General features: G+C 38.5%; 1 protein-coding gene across 10 annotated transcripts in view; it reads left to right on the top strand.

The window, feature by feature from the left end:
* The window catches only part of si:dkeyp-27e10.3 (UPF0606 protein KIAA1549), a 67,131-nt gene that overhangs the window by 34,648 nt on the left and 9,615 nt on the right, over positions 1-22,868 (top strand). For 3 of the 10 annotated variants that reach the window (XM_059027528.1, XM_059027524.1, XM_059027525.1), the window contains exons 4-17: positions 1,223-1,391; positions 2,857-2,987; positions 3,644-3,830; positions 6,385-6,444; positions 7,514-7,659; positions 10,256-10,433; positions 13,592-13,779; positions 14,651-14,853; positions 15,576-15,703; positions 16,898-16,912; positions 18,493-18,686; positions 19,258-19,481; positions 20,304-20,448; positions 21,378-21,716. In XM_059027528.1, the coding sequence (XP_058883511.1) occupies positions 1,223-1,391; positions 2,857-2,987; positions 3,644-3,830; positions 6,385-6,444; positions 7,514-7,659; positions 10,256-10,433; positions 13,592-13,779; positions 14,651-14,853; positions 15,576-15,703; positions 16,898-16,912; positions 18,493-18,686; positions 19,258-19,481; positions 20,304-20,448; positions 21,378-21,716 (2,307 nt within the window). The remainder of the gene's footprint in view (positions 1-1,222; positions 1,392-2,856; positions 2,988-3,643; positions 3,831-6,384; positions 6,445-7,513; positions 7,660-10,255; positions 10,434-13,591; positions 13,780-14,650; positions 14,854-15,575; positions 15,704-16,897; positions 16,913-18,492; positions 18,687-19,257; positions 19,482-20,303; positions 20,449-21,377; positions 21,717-22,868) is intronic. The other 7 variants (XM_059027530.1, XM_034025786.3, XM_059027526.1 and 4 more) reach the window with 4 other exon arrangements.

The following is a 22,868-nucleotide window of genomic DNA, read 5'->3' on the forward strand; positions in this document are numbered from 1 at the left end:
AATCAAATGAGATTATAAATAATAATGCTGTATAGTACTCTGGTGAGACTGTGGTGTTCAACTAGAGCAACCTGGCTGATCCAATGACTTAAAGGAATGAGCTGTGAGGAAAGGTTGAGCACCACTGAAACAGCAACCAGTTGGAAATGAAGTGCAGGCAGTGTTAGGACAGGGGTTACGAGACACTGATTACAAGAGAGTAGTGTGGGTATGGAATGAGTCACCAAGCCATGTTGTGGATTCTGAATCATTGGGATCCTTTAAGACCTGACTTGATATGGCTTTGAGTTCAACCAGCTGATAAGAACTGGACAAGCAATGCTGGTCTAAGATGTCAGTTGTTTGAGACAAGCATTATTAATAGCTATGCATTTCATGGTAAGATTTACAAAATATTACATAAATTAATTAAGGTTTATACAGCAAGACAACAATATTGTACTTAAATCCTGTGTTCAAAACTAATAAAATACAGCACAAGCAAACGAATGCTGATAGAACCGATGACTTTGAGGATAAATCGTCCGATGTAAACAGTTTTTATATAATTTTAGATCAAATGCAAGGGTAAAGTGGTACTGCTGCCATCAATGCAGATGTGCATTGTAATGAAAGGTGTCTAAATAAAGATCTGATTGTTGCCAGACACAAATTACAATTGGCCTAGTTTTGATTGTTCATCATCACACACATTACACAAAGTATCTAATGTTTCACTTCAGATTATTTTCAGCTGTCAGTAAGGGAGCTTCCATCTGTCTCTGGATTTTCTCATTTCAAGTATGCAGCACATTGAAGGCATGTTTTGCTGATTAGGATATCTTTTTCTTTATTGAAATGGATATGTTTCTTAATGTGATGCTTTCCATTAAACAGGAAAGAATTAAAGTACATTTAACCTAGTTAAGACTAGGTCCATTTGGAAGGGGAGGGGAGGTGTTGGAAGTGGATAAGTGTGTAATTTAAGTTTAAAATGTTTACTAACAATTGAGGTGCTTTGCAAGGTACCTTCCATGAGCATGTCTAACTGTATCCAGTGCCATTGCCCCTCACCTTTCATGCAGTAGGCACTTAGTGAACAACCCCCAAACATTGCAGTGCCAACAACATAGGAACTCGTAATGCACTGTCAGTGGAAACAGAACAAGTTGAAGACAAGTGAGGTCAGTCCTGGGAGGATATAAACAGATGGGGCAAAGTTATTTCCTCTTCTCTTTTACAGGTGCTGAATTATCCCACAGATCTCACCATTCTGGTTACCTCAGGTCCTGTTGTCTACACAGCAATAGCTGTCATCAATGCCTTGCATCCGTCTATAAGGGATACCTCTCTCATTGCCTCTCTTAATGCAGTATCTGCAGCACCTGACCACCAGTTCCAGGTTCACACAGGTAAGCACAACAATGTAATCATCTCAATGAAGGGAACCGTATTATTATTGTTTTTACATAAGTTTCCACAGTACTGTTTACAGTGTGTAGCAGTGTCGAGCGCCTGAGGGCAAAGAAACACCAAGCGGTCAGATTTGAAGAAAAGGAAACAGTTCTTTATATTAAATAAAATAAATGATTGAACAAAAGTCCATGGTTTTTCTTTTTTGAAGGAAAAATAAAAATAAGCCAACGAAAATGAGATAGATGATCGGTAGATAGTATTTTACTCGCAGCTGGTGCTGGTCTATTCAGCTTGCTTAAATAGACAGGTGTAGGAAGGCACAGAAATAAACAGTCATAGAATCAGGCTTGTAATCCTGAAAGGCAGAAACAATATGAAACAGTTGTCCATAAAGTTAGAGCTCCAGCGTTAGCGTTTCCCCAAGCAGACTGCTGCCTGACTCTCAGTCCCCACTCAAGCAATCAGCGATCTCCTAATGAGAAGCAGACAGCAGGTTCCTAACAGTGAACAGAGCTGTCCGCTGTTTAACCAGCTTGATTGCTTGAGCAGGGCATGCAGAGACAGGCTGGGAGAGCCCCGCACATAAATGGAAGATCTTAAAGCAATCTCACATTTTTTATGTAAGGCTGGCAAAGCAGCTACTTAAGCACCTCCTCCTGTAGAGCTTACTGGCTTTGTCACAAGCAGTCAAACAGGCAGGCACTGTTCATGGTGAACCTCCTCATATCCTCCTGTTGTGCAGTGACACATGAATAGTGACACCATGAAATGGGCCTCGGTACTTTGAGACATTGGTGTTGACCAGTTTGCAATTGGTGACTGTTTTTCTTTTTGACATTTCCAGTTGTTTAGAGGGTGAAATACATCACACCGAGATAAATATGACAAGATACTGAGTTTCGATAGGATGTGCTCACCCCCACAGTAGGAGCAGCAGTGCTTAACAGCTAAATCTGGCCCCCACGGCTGCTCAACTGAAAAATGCAGCATTGTATGATTTTTTTCTAGAATTACATAATTTCCCAAACACTGTATGTAAGTTCTAACTTGAGTTTCTACTCGATAAACGTATTTTCCACAGAACAAAGCAGCTATTAGTGTAGCCTTCAGGGCCCTCGTACTCAATAGACAGTTCTGGGGCAAGATGTGTGTGTTACTCACAATAAAGTATTCAAAATATCATTTTGGTTTGCTTATTTATTTTAGTTTGCAGTTCCCTCCAAACAACAAGATATTTCAGCATTAATATCCAATGCAGTTGACTGTGTCCACAAGGGCACTTAATGAAACTTATTAGTCATTTGTTTCCATTTCGGTGCCAACCTAATGACTTGAGTCAGTTGTTTTGTGTTTACCAGGACAAATTAATACTGGTGTTCCCTGAAACACATGTTAACATGCTAACAAACAGCTTCAAAGCATTTAATCTTTTTTTTGTATGTTGAACTCTGTTCTTTTCAGTACTTCAGTTTGTCCCTAACCACGTTGACGTGAGGTTTTGTAACTTCAGCGAACGCATTGAGCAAGGATTGACAATGGCATTCTCAGAAGTACGAAGAAGATACCAGGAAACGACCAGGTTCACTGTGCACGTAAGAGCTGCGTTTGTCTGACGTGACCAAATAGCACATGAATACAGTCAGCAAAGCAGGGACTCCTAAAACTGCACTTGATAATGTCGTAATCACTGAAATTGTATACGATTTCATTCATATACAGTATGTAAGCACACAATCATAAGTCTATTGACTTATTGCAAGGCCCAGTAGTGCTATGAATATATATATAAAAAAGACAAAAACAAATCCTTAACATGTTGGTGAATGGCAGGTTAATCATTTAATGTATACAGGGGTTGGTGAACTGGTTTATATTCTCTTGAGGTCAGGTGGCCTTCTCTTTTTACAAACTAGAAAACATTTTCCATATCAGGCAATTTGCAGTTAATCTATACACCGTAACAATCAAACAGTATATTTTTGTGTGTACATTTTCTTACATACAGTAACCTCAAAACTGCACACACTGTACTGTATTCCCTTTGTAGATTACCTTTAAGCAAAAGCATTAGACATGGACGCTGCCCTTTATGCAGATCCTCTACAGGTCATTATTATTCAGTAATACAGGATCCCCTATACATGAACAGTATGAGATTAAAAAATAGCAATAAATAATGTCTGAGAACACTAATGCGAAAGGAAATCGTTGTTATTGATTTTCTAAGCTGACCCTTTTTGTGTTGTAGGTCTTAAACATAACCACAGATGTGTCTAATGCGGGGAGACTGCTGAGGAGTCCTGTGGATATTACCTTTGCCATTCAAGATTCATTTGGCTTCCTGAATGGCTCAGACGTGAGCAACCTCATGAGGATTTTAAACACGGTGGAGTTCAGCTTCTATCTGGGCTTTCCAGTGCTACAGATAGCTGAACGTAAGTCCTTGTGCTTGCAAATTGAAACCATTTTTTGACAGTGTTATTCAATAAAAAAAATCTTTTATGGCTATATGTTAAATATACAGTGAATAATATATTTAAAATCTAGGTTCACATATATATTGTGAACCCATGTAATTAAGTATGCATTGAATTAAAAAATACTGAATACATTATTAAGTACGTTCCTTGGGTGTAGTGGTGCCAAATTTTGTATGTAAAATATATATAGTTATTTTTCTCTTTTCAGGATTTGATGTGATCAATATATAATGTAATAATTATTATATATCCCATCAGTGTGCACAAGCACATTCTAGATTTCTGAGATGTAGAACTAAAAGCAGTAGCTCGTTTCAAATTCCAATTGGCATCTGGGAACAGACAGCTAATTGTACAAATCTAGCTTTGTGCCCACAGGCCCAGTGCTTTCAACAAGCAGGAAAAAAAAAACACTTTCAATTAATGTCTGCAGTATTCATAGTTTCCTTTCAGTTTAAAGACACACTATCCTGTCCTCATTATAGTAGAATAACAGCTCATATCCACAGGAAGATGTTTGTACTGTAGTCTTTCTGCATTAAAAAGTACTGACTGCTTATTAGGTCTACGTCAGTTTTCAAAATTGTTTCCTTTTAGTATCAGTGGAGTCAGAAAAGCAGTTAAATGGTGGTTTGATCAGCTTTACACAGCATTTCTGTCAACAGAGTTCAAGTTCTGAAAATGCAGTACAAATATATATATACAGACGTGCTCAAATTTGTTGGTACCCTTACAGCTCATTGAAATAATGCTTCATTCCTCCTGAAAAGTGATTAAATTAAAAGCTATTTTATCATGTATACTTGCATGCCTTTGGTATGTCATAGAATAAAGCAAAGAAACTGTGAAAAGAGATGAATTATTGCTTATTCTACAAAGATATTCTAAAATGGCCTGGACACATTTGTTGGTACCCCTTAGAAAAGATAATAAATAATTGGATTATAGTGATATTTCAAACTAATTAGTTTCTTTAATTAGTATCACACATGTCTCCAATCTTGTAATCAGTCATTCAGCCTATTTAAATGGAGAATAGTAGTCACTGTGCTGTTTGGTATCATTGTGTGCACCACACTGAACATGGACCAGAGAAAGCAAAGGAGAGAGTTGTCTGAGGACATCAGAAAGAAAATAATAGACAAGCATGGTAAAGGTAAAGGCTACAAGACCATCTCCAAGCAGCTTGATGTTCCTGTGACAACAGTTGCAAATATTATTAAGAAGTTTAAGGTCCATGGAACTGTAGCCAACCTCCCTGGGCGCGGCCGCAAGAGGAAAATCGACCCCAGATTGAACAGAAGGATAGTGCGAATGGTAGAAAAAGAACCAAGGATAACTGCCAAAGAGATACAAGCTGAACTCCAAGGTGAAGGTACGTCAGTTTCTGATCGCACCATCCGTCGCTTTTTGAGCGAAAGTGGGCTCCATGGAAGAAGACCCAGGAGGACTCCACTTTTGAAAGAAAAACATAAAAAAGCCAGACTGGAATTTGCTAAAATGCATATTGACAAGCCACAATCCTTCTGGGAGAATGTCCTTTGGACAGATGAGTCAAAACTGGAGCTTTTTGGCAAGTCACATCAGCTCTATGTTCACAGACGAAAAAATGAAGCTTTCAAAGAAAAGAACACCATACCTACAGTGAAACATGGAGGAGGCTCGGTTATGTTTTGGGGCTGCTTTGCTGCGCCTGGCACAGGGTGCCTTGAATCTGTGCAGGGCACAATGAAATCTCAAGACTATCAAGGCATTCTGGAGCGAAACGTACTGCCCAATGTCAGAAAGCTCTGTCTCAGTCGCAGGTCATGGGTTGTCCAACAGGATAATGACCCAAAACACACAGCTAAAAGCACCCAAGAATGGATAAGAACAAAACATTGGACTATTCTGAAATTGCCTTCTATGAGTCCTGATCTGAATCCTATCGAACATCTATGGAAAGAGCTGAAACTTGCAGTCTGGAGAAGGCACCCATCAAACCTGAGCCAGCTGGAGCAGTTTGCTCAGGAAGAGTGGGCCAAACTACCTGTTAACAGGTGCAGAAGTCTCATTGAGAGCTACAGAAAACATTTGATTGCAGTGATTGCCTCTAAAGGTTGTGCAACAAACTATTAGGTTAGCAGTCCCATCATTTTTGTCCATGCCATTGTCATTTGTTTTCTTATTTACAATATTATGTTGAATAAAAAATCAAAAGCAAAGTCTGATTTCTATTAAATATGGAATAAACAATGGTGGATGCCAATTACTTTTGTCAGTTTCAAGTTATTTCAGAGAAAATTGTGCATGCTTTGTTTTTTGTGGAGTGGTACCAACAAATTTGAGCACGTCTGTATATATATAAATATATATATACAGCATTTAGCAGACAAAGTAACCATCCTCAAACAAACACCACAGTATGCATTTACAGTACATTAAATCAGTATTAGAATAAAGAACTGTGCACTATCCTCTAACTGTTTCCTTTCTGGAACAATTCATACATGTTTTGTGTTTCTATCAGCTTTTCACTATCCAGAGCTCAATGTGACCCACCTACTGAGGTCATCGTGGGTCAAAACAGGTTAGTTTTTTCTTGTGTGTTTTTTTTTTTTTTTAAATGAATGTCCTTATCAAAGAAATGCAGTACATCTCATATTGGGTGTAAATGGTCTCAGCTTTAGAGATAATCTATGTACACCACCACAGCAACAGCATACTTATAGACCCCCAACATTTTTTAAACTAAAACAGTTTAATCAGAAGAAAAGCTATGCTAAAAGTGTACATTATTAAACAACTAAGACAGATTCAGAGTCTCTGATTGACTTTAGCTGAATATTCCAGAATGTGGGAGTATAATAGCAGAAAGCCATATCATCTTCCATGCACAGTCTGAATATGATCCCTGTTGTATCATTATGCAATTATTATTATTATTATTATTATTATTAATTTATTTTTTTAATGGAGTACCTGTCTTGATTTTACCCCTGTTTCCTCACAAATTTGGAATGTCCATTACGAGTGTCACCTCTCTGCTGTTTCCCACGTACTGTGCTAAAGACTGAAAGTAAGCAGATGACCTTTGATCCCACCATCAGCCAATTGATTATACAGGAGCTATTGTGCAGTGAGACAAATTAACTACTGGCTGATTTTCTTGAATAACCCACGGGAATGCAAAGGTCAGTGCAGCCAAGATTGGCAACTCGATATGACTGTGATTCAAACCAGTGAGCTCCAGATCATGAGTCATCCAACGCTATGACTGTGATTCAAACCAGTGAGCTCCAGATCGCATGAGTTACCCTACGCTATGACTGTGATTCAAACCAGTGAGCTCCAGATCACACGAGTCACCCTACGCTATGACTGTGATTCAAACCAGTAAGCTCCAGATCACGAGTCACCCTACGCTATGACTGTGATTCAAACCAGTGAGCTCCAGATCACAAGTCACCCTACGCTCCATGTAGTAGTGCCTTTATTGGAGGAGCCACTGAGGATCCGAAGCAATTGATCTCCAAAAACTCAAATCCATACCTTCTTTGTAGTAGAAACCAGTGCCCGGAAAGGGAAATTAAATAAAGAGGTGGAGGGTGGTGGAGTTGGTTGATTGTCGTTTGTTATTCCTTTGTCTTCTGTTCCAGTTGTTCTAGGTGTCTATGAGCAGGGAGTAAATGCCAAGAAGTTTCAGGCTGAGATGGAGCGCAAGTTAGCCCAGCTGCTGGAAGAGGTCCTGGGTCCAAGCAGGCGATGGAGGAGAGCCACCAATGTGGGAAACAACAGCGTGCAGGTAAACTAGGAGTACAAGGCTGGGATACCTGTTACATCAAGTTTAGTTGACCACCAACTGGAAATGTAGCCAGGTTTATACTTTCCTAAATGCATAATATATTTTTGAAGGCTTTTACATTTTCATGTTTTTTCTTGCATAGTTGTAAAATGCTGTCACATGTGTCCATTAATGCAATCTTAAATCATTACATCTGTTCCTTCTGTGCTAAAACTGTTATACTGCGTTTTAGATTAGAGACTGCTGAGGATCTTTTAACCAATCAGAGCGCGTGTTTCTCCTGCTGTTTGCCTCGGTCCATTCACGTCTACCCGATATCCCTGTTTCACTTACTTACTTACTGTATACTTACTGTATACATGGGTGCCGGAGATACTGTAGATGCCCACAGTCCATGGAATGATATTAGAGCAGTAAAGATTTTTAATTTCCTTCAGCACTTTATTTTAATAATTCAAGAGATTATTTAATGAATGTAACTGTACAGGGAACAAGCCTTTCAGTTTAGCTCAGGAGGATATTCCTTTAGCTAATCAATAAGGTATTGACATGTGAGGGGTCTCTAGTTTGATCCTTGCCTCCTCCAATTACAGCATTTTTTAATTTCACATACCATCGGTGACATCTTTCAGTACAGGGGATTGATCGGTAAATACCCTTCTTGATAGTGTTGACGAATGAGAAAAGAAGTGTTTCAATCCACTTAGATTTTGACCTGGTTTAATAAAATGAATATTTGCAAGTAAATTAACTAGCTTTGAGCTGTGTGGTGGTGTATTTATGTTTATGTAGTTGTCCCTGTGGCTGCTGAGTCACAGGTATGTTTTTTTTATATTTTTAGTTTTATTCAAATTCTGGTTTAGCGGTTACAACTTGCAACTGAACATCTGTGAGGTGAATATACATGTTGAGTAGGTTCTTTTAATCGCGAACAGCTGGTTAAATATTGAATAGACAGTGAAGACAACACTGTTTAACTAGCCATTTTCTGGACAGTTATAAATCAGTTACTTCAAATTTAGTAATTTGGCTTTCAAGAATTAAAACTCCCATTGGCTTGCTAATAAAGCACATTCTGTATGGCTTTCTCCAGCACCTGCTCACTATGACATAATTTAGAGACTAGTTAGTATCCATGACAACATGGCCTATTCATCCTGGGTTCTTGGTCTCTGAAAGACAGTTCCTAATTTTATACTACCCTTTACCATGTACAGTGCTAATAGCATACCAATTATTAATAGCTGTACAATTTCACAGGCAGCAGAACTCATATAAAAAAATATGAACACACCATAAAAAAATGGTCGGGTACTGCCTTGAAGCCTTGAAGTCTTGAAGCCTTGGCAAACAATAAAAAAGCAGCACATAAACTGAACTGTCACAGTGATTTGTTTCAGGTCGTCAAATATTTGAAAGTGAATAATTTGATCTGTTTTATGCCAGTCGTATCAACCCTTTTAAGATATTTTAAAAATAGGGATATTGAGGCATTTATGATTTAGTGCCAACAGGTTTTGTAACAATAACAGTTTCCTTTCACAAGAAATATTCGAGGTTAGGGAAAAGTTGTTATTTCCTTGTGCTGTATGTATTATAGTTGCATCTTTGTAAATTCTACTATATGTGTTGCAATTGCCAGGGCAAAATGTATTTAGCTAAAATATACCTGTGACTTCTTGAGACCTGTGCCAAATGTAAGTCTTCTAGAAATGAGCAATTCAGTTGTTTAAATATCGTAGTAGCATATGGTGGAAAAAAGGTACTTGTTTCCAGATTCAAAATAGTAGCTTGACTGAAATGGTATTAGCTGCTAATATTGCAGTCTCAAATACAAGTAGGGTAATAGGTTCTGTTTTGAGCAATCATCCACATGTAAGGTATTATGTTAATGAGTAAATAAAACAAATTAATATTCAACAACCTTGCAGCATGAAAGTGTGCCTGGATACAATTGCATCCGTTGCTATGGAAACGACTTTGAAGCCTGATATTTTTGCGTTTCAAAGGTTTTGCTGCTTGAATTGTCACCTACCACAGAATAGGCCTCGTCTCAGAGATGTTTCTTTCCTTTGATGTTGTTTAATTTCACATTTTGCTTTGCCAAATAATTTAAAGAAATGTATACAACCCTGCTTTTGTGTTGCAGCGCATCATACTCAAACCATGTTAAAGTTTTACACAACACAGCAGTGTTTAAAAGAAATGCATTTCTTTACCTTTGTTTTATTCTGTGTTGTCCGTATTCAGCAGTATAATTTTTAAACATAAATTGAGCACCCCCATTTGAGAACCTCTGACCTAGGGAATAGATTTTACAATGTTTACTTGGGAGTGTTCTCTGATTGAAATGAATGTTGTACTGTGGGAACAGAAAACAACAAGCAGCGTTGTAGGAGGGAGCCAGAATTGGATACACTAACAGTCTTAAATTCAGTTTCTCCCTCTTGAGTAAAAGTTCAGGAACATGTTCCCTAGGGGATCACATATTGCTGAGATAAGGACAACACTGGATACAGCAAAGGGACAGTAATGCTTTTCTTGTAAACACTGCATATATATGGATTTAAATATAAATCTTTTTGTTTTTGCCTAGATTGTAAAAATGTCAAGGATTGAAGGCAGTGACAACCCCCTGGAGTTGATCTACTTTGTGGAGAGTCAGAATGGAGAGAGGCTAAATGCTGTCAGTGCTTCCAGCCTTATAAACCGGATTGACCTCCAGAGAGCTGCCATCGTCCTGGGCTATCGAGTACAAGGCACACTGGCTCAGCGTAAGTTCTTCAGTTCTGTGCAGAATGAATTGGGATCCAGTATAGGTCAAGATTGCGTTTATCTTTGGAGTTGAATTGGATGCCACAAGGATACAAGGATATCTTTGACTAACTTGAATTACGCAACAGAACCGTGGTTAGAGGGCATTACTGCCTGGAAGTTGACCATGTTGGGAAGGTAGGCGTCCAAGCCACAAGCACTAACATATAGGCATGGTCAGCAGGGGTTTATTGAAAATAGAGGTAAACACAGCCGGTATTGCTATTTTAAATGTTTAACTTACAGATTCATTTACCTTTATCAATGCTTTGCTTTTCTTCTGCTGCATTTTTTCAAAGCTAGACATTCTATCTAAATGTTTGTTGATTATAATGGAGCTTCCTGAGTATTCTAATGAATACATTAATAATACAAACGAGATGAACAACTTTGGCTTACTGAAAAAGAGTGCAATAATGAAACTACATTTAATCAAATAAGATTTTACTGAATTAATACCATCCATTAATAATACAGTGCTCCCTCACTGTAAGGCAGCCTTTATACTGGTTATAAAGAACAGGTTATAAGGTGGTATTAAAGCTCCCATTCCACTAGCACTTGTGTTCTTGTTATAAGGTGGAACACAAATAGCACAGTCTCTTAACAATTGCACCTGGCTACAGCATTATAACGTGGCGCACAGTGTTTGAATCAGGGATTTTGCTGATATAGATTTGTGGGGTAAAAAAAAAAGTATTATCATTAGAAGTCTGTCTGTCGTATGTATGTATCACACTTTTTTTTACTCTACACTAGATACATTATGCACACAATAGATGCACTGTGATGAACCTAGTTTAGTAACAAGATAACTAATAGTAGAAGCATCGTGCAATATTTGTTCATGCTGCAGGACCTACAGAATAGGCAGAGAAGTGTCTGTGATAAGTGTGACAAATCTTTAAAACGGAAGAGGCTGTTAATAATAACAAATGGTTGACCTGGGTTACTATGACAATGCACAACTGAAGTAGCTTAACGAGACTAGTAGCTGCTGAAGATTAAAAGAACACTATGACTAAGGCTCTATGATTTGATTTAAAGGGTACATCAGCACTACATGAAAGATAAAACATAAACTATCCCAAAGGGCTGTTCCGAATGTATTTGGTCATTATATAATAATCCCTATGTGCCCAAACATCTGCATAATGCCACACTGCTATGTCCAAAATCACTGTTCTCGAGCATCTCTACTGAGCCAAAAAACATGACTTCCGCATGTAGCCTCACATGTGCTCTGAAATGTACCGGCGCATGCCCAGTGAAGCGTTATATAAGCTTGTATTACCTCTGTGTGGAAACACACTAGTCTGTGTGACAAACATGTCTGTCTAATTTTCCATAAGGAAGAAACATGTTTCCTTTGCATATACATGTTTCCTTTGCATGTTGTATTTTGATGTATTATTATGATTAATGTTGCATTCAATAAAAAAATAAAATAAAAAAAAAGTCTGTGCTGTGTAAGTGGTTGCGGGGAAAAGAAAACCCAAGACAGAGTTGTTCTCATTTCCAGCTAATAACGGAACCTACCCACAATTATAGCAGCACTGTGTTATTTCAATATACATCACCAAAGTCTTAGATATAGCTCCAGCTGATTCAGAATGTTTGCAGAATGGACACGTATCAAATAAACTAGCAAATGAGATTCGGAAACGATGTATTTCCTTTCGGAATGAGGTCTTTGAGGATGATCCGACCTAAAAAAATAAATATTGCATTTTTGTATCCTTCGTATTTGGTTTTCATTTGCATTTGCTGACACAACACATGCACAATCGTTTACACACTGTTGAGTGGGAAAGTCAAATTCGGCCTCAAATTTCATCTCCCTATCAGTATCTGAACAATCTGATGAAATATTGTCTGGCATTATTTCGGACGTTCCCTGTGTACAGTCACACTGTGTTGCTGATGTTCCCTTTAAGAGAGTGCAGCGTGAACAGAGACACTGGTCCGTATTACGCTGTTATATGTTTACTGACATTTTGTATTTGTTGTAGCATATTTCTGTATCGCACAGTAAAAAAGAAGAGATTGTAGATTTGTTGTAGGGTTGTTTCACCTCAACGGGTCTCCATTATTTAATTAATGTGGCTATTTGCTGACTACAAGGGGTGATGAAATACAAGATTTTCTATTTTTAATATTGGAGGGATTGGTGCCAAATATCCAAAACTGAGAGTTCAACTCAGTGACTCAAACAAATACTCTGTTATCTTTTTGTCTTCAAGGCATTCATTGCATTTTGAAGGTAAAACTTTTTTTGAAAGTGAAATGTTCCTGCATTATAATAATCTGTTTGCTGCACATGCCAGGAATTTGTAGTTGCAGAATTCTCTAGTAGGATGCCTCATGTAGCATTGTGTATGCAGGTCTTTAGGCTTCTAAGGTACAGCCTGTATGTGTTAAATCATCTCTCATTGAAAGACTGGGATACAGTGGTTGTATGTATTATACATATGTTGGTCACATTGGTTTTGCAAATAGCTGTCTTATCCAATCATGTTGAAACTAGATATGGATATTCCTTAGTACCAAATATTTATGCCGTCAGAATATGAGGGTATATTTAGATACCTGTCCTTCTGTCTGCATATCAAACTTACAATTTTATCCTGTTCGAGTCCAGGCTATTCTATTGCCAACCAATGACAGGAGCTCCCAGGGTGCGGCACACAATTGGCCAAGCGCCGCCAGGGGCTAGGGTGTCCTCGGCTCACCACGCACCAGTGACTCCTGCAGTCTGTCCGGGCACCTGTGGGCTTGCCTGTAAGCTGCCCAGAGCTGTGTTGTCCTGTGACGCTGTAGCTGTGAGGTGGCTGCACAGTGAGTCTGCAGTGTGAAAAAAATGGTCGGCTGACGGCACACGCTTCGGAGGACAGCGTGTGCTCGTCTTCGCCACTCCCAAGTCAGCGCGGGGGTGGTACTTGGGTATTCAGTAGATGAATGTTATGGTAATTTACATTTCCATGCTCTCAATTTGTATTTAAAGCACATCACTGGCCTTTTGTTGATTGAGGCGTGAAACGCATGGATTATGAAGCTGGGGTCTCGTACATGGGATTGTTCATTGTTTTCTTTTCTCATCCTCTCCCCTCACTCCCAGCAGCTGTGGAGAAGATCAGTGCTCCTCCGTCTGAGACCCAGAACAACAATCTGTGGATCATCGTGGGGGTGGTGGTGCCGGTGATAGTGGTCGTCATTATAATCATCATTCTCTACTGGAAGCTCTGCAGGACTGACAAGCTGGAGTTCCAGCCAGACACCATGAGCAACGTCCAGCAGAGACAGAAGGTAGGCTTGCTGGATTTGCCTTCACTTACCATGGATTATGGGGTTTTTTTTTTCAATGTGAACAAACAAAATTGCTTATTTTCAAGCATAGCTGATATGAGGAACAACCTTGGGAATTGTATTGTATTTATAAAATCAACAGGCGCAGACTGGAGTGAAAATATAACCCAGGTAATGTAAATAAGATAACTGCTTTTCATGGATTCATTTTTTATATGTATTTTTTGGTGTTGACATTTTTTACACCAGTATACAGAGGGTGGACAAAAATTAGAAAGGTCTGCTAACTGTCCGACATGCTTTTGTGTAAACGACTGAACGAATCGTATGTATTGTGTAATATATAGAAAGCTGCATCTCCCTATTGCAGAGCAGTTTTAGTCACGATGGATAAAACATCAGGCAAATCTGTCAGACTGTTACAAAGGGCTGAAATGGGAGGGTTTAAAAACTCAGTATGATGCATCAGCAAAAATTGAAATCTGCAATGGTGACTTGAAATTGCATCTCTAAATATGGTGTTCAGATTTAATATGGACTGTCTGGGCTTGCTGTATAGCCATGTAGAAATACAGCAGGATTATATTTCTCCCTTAGGCAAACCAGCTCAGCACAAACAAATTAACGTCATTTGATGCTACTTTGTATAATTGGTAACATGTGTCACCACACAAAAATAACCTTTTATTTCTAACGAACTGTATTTCAATGCCATATTAAACATGGCAATAACCAATGCTTTAAAAATATGTTCTATATCTTTTCTTACTGATCTTCCTGTTCCTGAGTAGTGATGGTCAGAATGGGGTCTGAACAAAACTTGACTGAACACCTGATAGGGAGACCAATTTTGTTACTATTCTCTTTACAGCTCCAGGCCCCAAGTGTGAAAGGGTTTGATTTCGCTAAGCTGCACCTCGGGCAGCATAATAAAGATGACATCCTGGTCATCCAGGAGCCAGCTCCGCTGCCAATGCCTGTAAAGGAAATGACTCCGTCAGAGAACGGCGACGTCCCCAGCCCCAGATCCAAGACCTCTTCAAAACCCTGCAGAGGAGACCGGCGACGAGGCAGGTGAGTTAGAGAAACTCTACACTGACACGGAATGGAAAGGTGGGAAATACTGTACAGCAGATTGCAGGTAAATGCTGTCATTCACATTATGTATTGCACTGTAAAATGTAAACATCCTCATAATTTTATGGCCAGATTTAAGAAGCCAAGCATCTTTTTTTTCTAAATGCAAACTAGTTAGGCACTACTTAAATGTCCCTGGACACCCTTGTTTCCGGGACACCTTTAAATCAATAAATAAACAGGATTCTTATGGTATTTTTCATCTTCAGTATAAAAAATAAATAATAGGAGACACTTTAAATTCAGGTTAATTCACAACACTGCAGCTACACTGTAGTTACACTTTTGTAACGTTGTTTAATGCACTTAAAAACCTGTGTGCACTAGAGCAGCCATTTTGAAAAGAGCTTTGAAACAGACTTTAAAGTCATAAGTGTAAAAAGTTGTCAGGATGTTAACAATGAAAAGAAAAATGACAAATGTTATTTAAACAGTTGTTGCAACACATATTTTGCGGAACCCCTGTACTTAATCTTTAAATAAGGATTCTGGTTTGATTATTTTCTGCTTTTGAAACAGAACTTTCAAGTGACTTTTAAGTGACTTAATAGCTTAGTTAAACTGGCCCAAAAAGGGTACAACACAACAAAATGTACTCCCTAAAAGGTGTAAATATATAACGGTTAAGCCAAGACAGTAAAGCTTCTGTCATTTGACAGAATTTCCCCATCTGATGCTGAGTCTACAGTAAGTGAGCCATCCAGTGGGAGAGAATCTGCTGAAGAGTCCATGAGGGCTTCTGTGACCCAGAGTGAGGCCAAACAACAGCGCAAAGTAGCCAAGAATGGTGAGTGACTTTAGATTGAAAACGTGGGCATGGTCTGATACAACTGTACAGCAGATCGTAGCGTATAGGCCAGGTTCATGTGATGCACTGGCAATACAGATTCTGACCCCTGCCTGTGAGATGATGTTAAAAGCTCTGCAAACAATCCTGGCTCTTTTGTGCATTGGTTTAGGTGCCGATTTGCATCCAGCTTCCACCCTATTACATTAGCTTCACTTAAATGCATATTTTGTTTGCCGTGGATAATCAGAATAGCATATACACACATATGCGTCGCATCTGGATGTCTGGTTTTGATGCCGGCTTAAAACGTAAATTAACAAAACCACCATCAACACCTCTCTGGATTTTAAAACATCTGGCTGCTTACAACACATTTCCCAATGCACAAAATAATAATAATAATGTAACTGTATTCCGGCAAGTATAAATCCCAGTATGTTTGAGTCCATTAATAAAAATGTTCCTTCGGAAGGGCTTCACGTTTTGTTGTTTGTCATTCAAGAAATAATAAGATTTAACAGATTAGACACTTGGCATAGGGAGTCAGTCTGGGCTACAATCAGCCAGAGTCAAAAAAGACCCAAAGGGATTTCTTTTTTCTTGAATTACTGGCAGTCAAAATCTGATAACAGAAAAATAATTCAACATGTTTTGAAAGCATCATAAAAACATGAAATTCCATTGTGGATACTTCATTAAAAAAAACAAAAAACATTATGTCAGCTCTTGAACGGTATGAGGCAGTTGATACTAATGTTAAAAAAACAAGAGACCACCCATTCTTGAAACATAAAAGTCTAACTGGAGGCCTGGAAACACTCCCTGGAAACACTGCCCTTAGAGGATATAGGAAATAGATCAGTAATAAATAAAACATAACATTGTATACATCTAGCATGCCATTGTACATGTTAGGCCATAACCTCTGCAATTTCACTCCTGGCTAATGTATAAACAAATCCAATATTTTCAATTGAGCCATGGCATATTCCCTATTTATAGCATACTGTTCTTAGTTGTTTCTTAAGAGTTTGCATTTCAAATTAATTAACTGAGAGGGTACTTACCTTTACAAGGCTAATTGTATACTTGTTCTGCTATGTAGTGCTCAGGGAATTGAAGATGTTTTTAGTTTTCTTGGGATTCCATTTTATGTCTTGACCTTTGTCTCTCTTTTATTTTGGCTGGCAGGGAAGAATAAAGTCGGTAAGCTCATTTCTGGGAAGTAAGACAGTGTTAAACAAAACCATTTATTAAATGGACAGTTCACAAGTGGCAAGTGTTTTTCAAAGTCTTTTTTGTATAATATACTGTATTTTTATCAATAAAATACAGTTTATATGGTTAACTTTTGTACAGCTGTGCTGGGCCACATATAAAATGCATGTTTTTTGATAATGCCTTTTTAATAGGATCAGCTAAAATAGTGTATATATTTTTATACATATTTTATCTGATCCTATTAAAAGGTACCACTTTGTTCATGCAATTTTGTGTCATGAAACAGTTCCAGTGTTGTTGGCTACTTATAAGGTTTTATGATTATTCATACAAACAGACTTTAAATAACTCATGAGTTAATCTGTGAATAAGGCTCAATAAAGTGTATCATAGCATACTGAATAGAACAAAAAAAAAATCCAATCTTGTGGTAGGATTTAGGTCACATCATTATCATTAAGTCGTGGCAGTAATGTGGAAAATGTATCTGCACCTGAAACTAATGTTAAAAATGAAAAGGATGTAATTAAAATACAGTTACCGTAAGCTGTCAGAGCTGTATAGCTCAGACTTGAAGGCTAGTTAGTTAATACTTGTCTAGCGAGTTACTAGATTTTAACAGATCTGTAATTCATTCACGTTTTTATCGTGCAATGACTGTGAGGACTTCCACAAAGCAGTTATGCCCTCTAGTGGCAAACTGGTATATGATCATAGGCATTCATTAAACAGATACACACAACAGATTCAGATAATGCAATGGCTTAACACCATCTGTTTAAGGGTGTTGTCCCTCTTTGCTGTGGCCAAAGTCTCAGAAGGTACAGACTATCTTCACCATGTTGGTTTGATTTTGTTGCTGATCAGAGAGATTGCTAACCTTTCTAGCTAGAAACCCACTTAAAGGGATGCTTTATATCAGCAGCATTTTCTAAATATTTATTGTTTTTCTCCTGGGGTCATTATTTAAGATAACTAACTAGCCATGCTAACTAACCATTACAGCAAAATATGCTTCAGAAAAGACTCCACCATGCTGATTGTGGGGATGTGAGGAGGGGAAGCATATTTGTGTTACACAGTGCATTAAAGCTGTAGGTAAAGCATTGTGCTCTGCGTAACACTGATATGCTTCCCCACCTCCCTTCCATAGAATTAACCCTGAGCAGTAATAGAATCATAATAAGATATAAAACAGGCGAGAAATGAAGTAGTATGGAAATGTAGATGATATAAAATACAGTTTTCTTTTTAACACATGCTGTGCCATCCTGGTTTACAGCTTGTGGAAAGGACAGCACAGTGGCTTTAGGAGTCTCTTAGGAGAGATTATTATTAGAAATGATTGGTTTATTTAAACAATAGTAAAACTAAGATGAATCAGGTCGGGAGAGTATTTTTTAAACTTTAGTGTACATTTTAAAATAAATTATAAAGGATCCTTTATTTTGAACACCATAAAGTTTGTAGAATCAGTGTTGTGACGTTATTAAATCTGTAATGTATTTGCTAACAGAGCTCTGTAATCCAAGTAATTGCAGTTTTCCTCCCCTTCTCTACTCCAGGTCCACCACAAAGCAATGGCACAGAAGAACAGCTGTCCTCTGCTTCTATTTTCGAGCATGTGGACAGGATTTCACGGTCTTCAGAAGCCAGCAAGCGCCTTCCGAACAAGATCCAGCTGATCGCCATGCAGCCCATGCCAGCGCCCCCGATACACAACCCAGTCGTCACGGAAACCTCCAAAATAAATAAAGAGGTGAATGCTTATGTCATCAGAGTGTACTTGTGTATGTAAATGGTTCTGCGTGATTAAAGCTGTTCTAAACAAAGGAAACTGAATTGGTATTTACATCATAAAGATTGTATTTAAAGCAATGCTGTTCCAATGTATGGGTGAATTCTGTCAAGGAACAGGGAAATGATATTATGATGGTCTGGTAACCAACACTTAAATAAACATATTCAGCCATAAACATTCAGAACTAAGCTTAATTTATCCCCCACATGAGTTGCATAGCACCAGTGAAAATAACAGTGCCTATAGTACAAAATGGTTTATTTAGATTTAAAAAATATATAGCTGCATATAAATAACTGGTGAAGATGTATCTGTGGTGCTTGTCCATTCGCCCGTCCGTCCATCCATATGTATGTTACAGATATATATATTTTTATTTCTTGTACATTCTTTTGCTGAAGGTCATAGCGATCTACTTTTTTATGATACAGATGGCTCCACTTTAATATAAACACCCTTGGCGGAGGGGAGGGGGGTGTATGCTCCAGACATACTTGTTTACTGCAGTAATTTCTTGCTTTTCTTCAAGATTCAGACGGCACTTAGACATAAGTCAGAGATTGAACACCATCGCAATAAGATCCGACTGAGAGCCAAGAGAAAAGGGCACTATGACTTTCCAGTCATGGATGACATCGGAGTCACCGACACAAAGGAGAGCAAGCGGATCTACGAAAAAGCACAGCTGCAGATTGACAAGATCCTGAACCCTGACAACCACGTCCCCTCTGTGTTTATAGAATCCAGGAAGAGGTAATATAAAACTACACCTTATCATAATACAGTGGAAGGGATTCTGTAATCGTTGTTTTTATCCTGGACATGGTAGTTGCTTTTATATGTCTGATACAACTTGGTTATAATACCAACTGTATATTTTGCTGGACATGCTGAAGAGCAATTTGAAAAATGCATGAAAAGGTGAGGTCAGAACTTCAAACTACTGCTGCTGGTTATTTTTTTTGTTTTGTTTCTGTTAGGAATCCTCTTTTTCTTCCTTCTGTCTTTTGCCAATTTGCAAACTAAACCAAACAAACTAGGGCCCTTGTTTTTTATTTCAGTCAGGAATGTTGCAATATAATATGTATACTGATATGGTGTGTTAATGTGCAGATATAGGGACCAGATTTCTTCTTATACTTAGACCCTTAGAAATCTGTATATCTTGGTAAAAGCATAACAAAGCGTAGTTAAGCAAATTAAAACCATGAAGCATAGCAAGCATGATAAGTCACAGAGAACTGACCATGGTAAAGCTTGGTAAATTCATACTACATTTCTGTGGTTGCTGGAGCAGATGACCAGCCAAGAGTTGGGGAGTGGAATATTTATTTCCTTTTTACTGGGTACCCAGCAGGTATTCAAAATCCCAGGCAAGGCTAACAAACAGTTAAAAAGTTTGTATCTTGGACCAGTTTAGCCACCAGAAAACCACCATCTCTGAATTACTGAAATCGCCCTCAAGATTTGCAAACAAACATTTAGCAGCTACAATCTGTGGTGTTCATATGAACAAGTTAAATAAGCAGACACATTCACAAAGAGGGTTGCCACTGTTACTTTACGTTTCCTTAGTTCAAGAGGAAAACGTTCTCCAAAACAGAGAAGGAAGAACCAAATAAACGGCAACCTGATTGACGCAGACAAGGACAGACTCATAACCACAGACAGTGACGGGACCTACAGGAGGCCCCCAGGAGTCAACAACGTGGCTTATGTTGTAAGTTTTTCTCTATAATTCCAAAGCAAGTATTATAACAGTGAATCACGTCTTGAGGAGGCCAGCATTTCAAACAAAACTTCAGGAAATGATTTCCTTTGAGGATCATCGGAAAGACTTAGCCCATTCACCGAAACATTCCCCAGAGGGAAGTACAGCGTCACGTGACCCAGCTCTCTATGTATTTGAAGGTGCAATCGGCACCCTAATTTCGTATTCGATTATCGTATAGACATTTACCAATGATAATTGATGCATTGATGTTTTATTTTTCTAAATAAACAAACTTTAGTTATTTTTTTAACAGAAGATCTAATAACTAAAAACACAGTTGTGCATAATAGTTAAACATTAATAAATACAAAGGACTTGCGTTTAACAACTGAAAAGAATATTACATGCATTCACATCAGATTAACATTGTAATAATAATAAAAATAAGTACTATATTTTAACAGAACACTGCTGCTGTACCCTTGAGCAAGGTACTTTACCTAGATTGCTCCAGTAAAAACCCAACTGTATAAATGGGTAATTGTATGTAAAAGTAATGTGATATCTTGTAACAATTGTAAGTGAATATTTGGCCTACTTCTGATTTGTCTTATACAACACGTAATGTAGGCTTGAAGTATCCTAGCAACGCGCTAATCTACAGTACCAGCACTAGATGCAGGGCACTCACAGTCTGCCATTATTGCTGTGCACTGTATTGGTTGTTGCTGTAGCCCTGTATCACAGGTGTTATAATTGCATGTATCCAAACAGTGGCATTTCTTAACACTACTGCTGTTCAAATCAAACAATACCTACTGCTGAAAGTTTTTCTTTTTATGTTGCTTCTGAAAAAATACATGTAAAAATCTTGCTTGCACTTGCATAGAAGTGTTAATTAAAAGATATTCCTTGTCTTTGCTTGACCCCTGCAGTCAGACCCTGACCAGCCTCTGGAGCAGCGCAGCCCCTCCCCTCAGGAGAAAGAGGTATTCTCTACCTCCCCCACACACAGCCCCATCCCCCCTCCCCCCTCGTACCTGCCCCCGCAGCCCTCCATCGAGGAGGCCCGGCAGCAGATGCATTCCCTCCTGGACGACGCCTTTGCCCTGGTGGCACCAAACAGCCTCGGAAGCAACGCTGGGATCACGCTGCCCGGGGTCACAGTCGCCCAGCCAGACTCCAGCCCGCCAGCGAGAACCAGCAGGGGCACCGGCACTGGCCAGTGGGGCTCACCTAACACGCCTTGCCAGGGGCCCAACCCTTTCTCAGCAGTAAGTGGCACAATCTGGCAATTGTCATTAGCATAACAGTACTCAGTGGTATCTACTATAGAAAAATGGACCGGGTTCTCAAAGCTATTATTCCAAATCATTAGCCAGTTGTAAAAGAAAGAAAGAAGAAATAAACAGTTTAGTATAGAGAAACAGAAACAAAAAACAGTTATGTACACGCTTCTGCGTTAAATGTCTAAGTTGTTTATTTCTGGTTTGGTAGCTTTATTGGGCGGATTGTTTCCTTTTAAAAAATACCTAATGAGGATTTGAAGTAAAGAGCTTAATATTGCATTCATTATAATCACATTACATGTACATTTCTCATTATCATCATTGCCAGAATTTCAACTGCCAGAATTTTTTGAAAAGCTTCAACTCTGCTTGTCAAGTTAAACTGATCAGACCTGCCTTAATATATAACACAGCTCCTTGCTCGAAAAACATCTACAGCATCAGCAGAGTTATGAACAGAAAGTATTTTAAGTCACCCGAGTTACAATAGAGGATAAAGGTATTAGATTGAAATGAAATTCAATGTGCACAAAACCTAAAGCTACTGCTTTTTATTATCTATTAAACACACTAAACCTTTTACCAATCCTTTGCTTTATGCAACAAGCAATGTTAAGTTACACACAGTATGTGACTCTGCACACAGTATGTGACTCAGTGCCTTTAGAGTAAATGGAATCCATGTCAATTTACAATAACAACCTTTACAAGTAAGACAGATGGGATTTCACTGACACTTGATCAGGTCAAGGAACACTGGCTTTACCTCTCAAGAACTTAGTCATGCATAAAAAGTAATTTCTGCAGTAACAATGAGACATCCCGTGCTGTTCGTTTACATAGGGCAAAACTACGGAGCCCAGGAGGGGACATGAGAGAAAAAATATATATATCTTGTGTGCATGTCTTACTGTCTTGTGGACACCAGATAATATCTTGTGCGCATGGTATATTAAGATAGTAAGACATGCGCATGAGGTATAGATTCTTTCTCTTATCTCTCCTCCCGGCTGCCATTAAAGTAAGCATTTAAATTTGCTAAAATGAACGGCACAAGAATAAAAAGAGGTTTGCTATATTTGGTTAATTTGCTTTTTGGGGATTTAGCCAGTGGATGCATTTCGTTAAGGCAAATTG

Source organism: Acipenser ruthenus, chromosome 7, assembly GCF_902713425.1.
Source record: "Acipenser ruthenus chromosome 7, fAciRut3.2 maternal haplotype, whole genome shotgun sequence".
NCBI lineage: Eukaryota > Metazoa > Chordata > Actinopteri > Acipenseriformes > Acipenseridae > Acipenser > Acipenser ruthenus.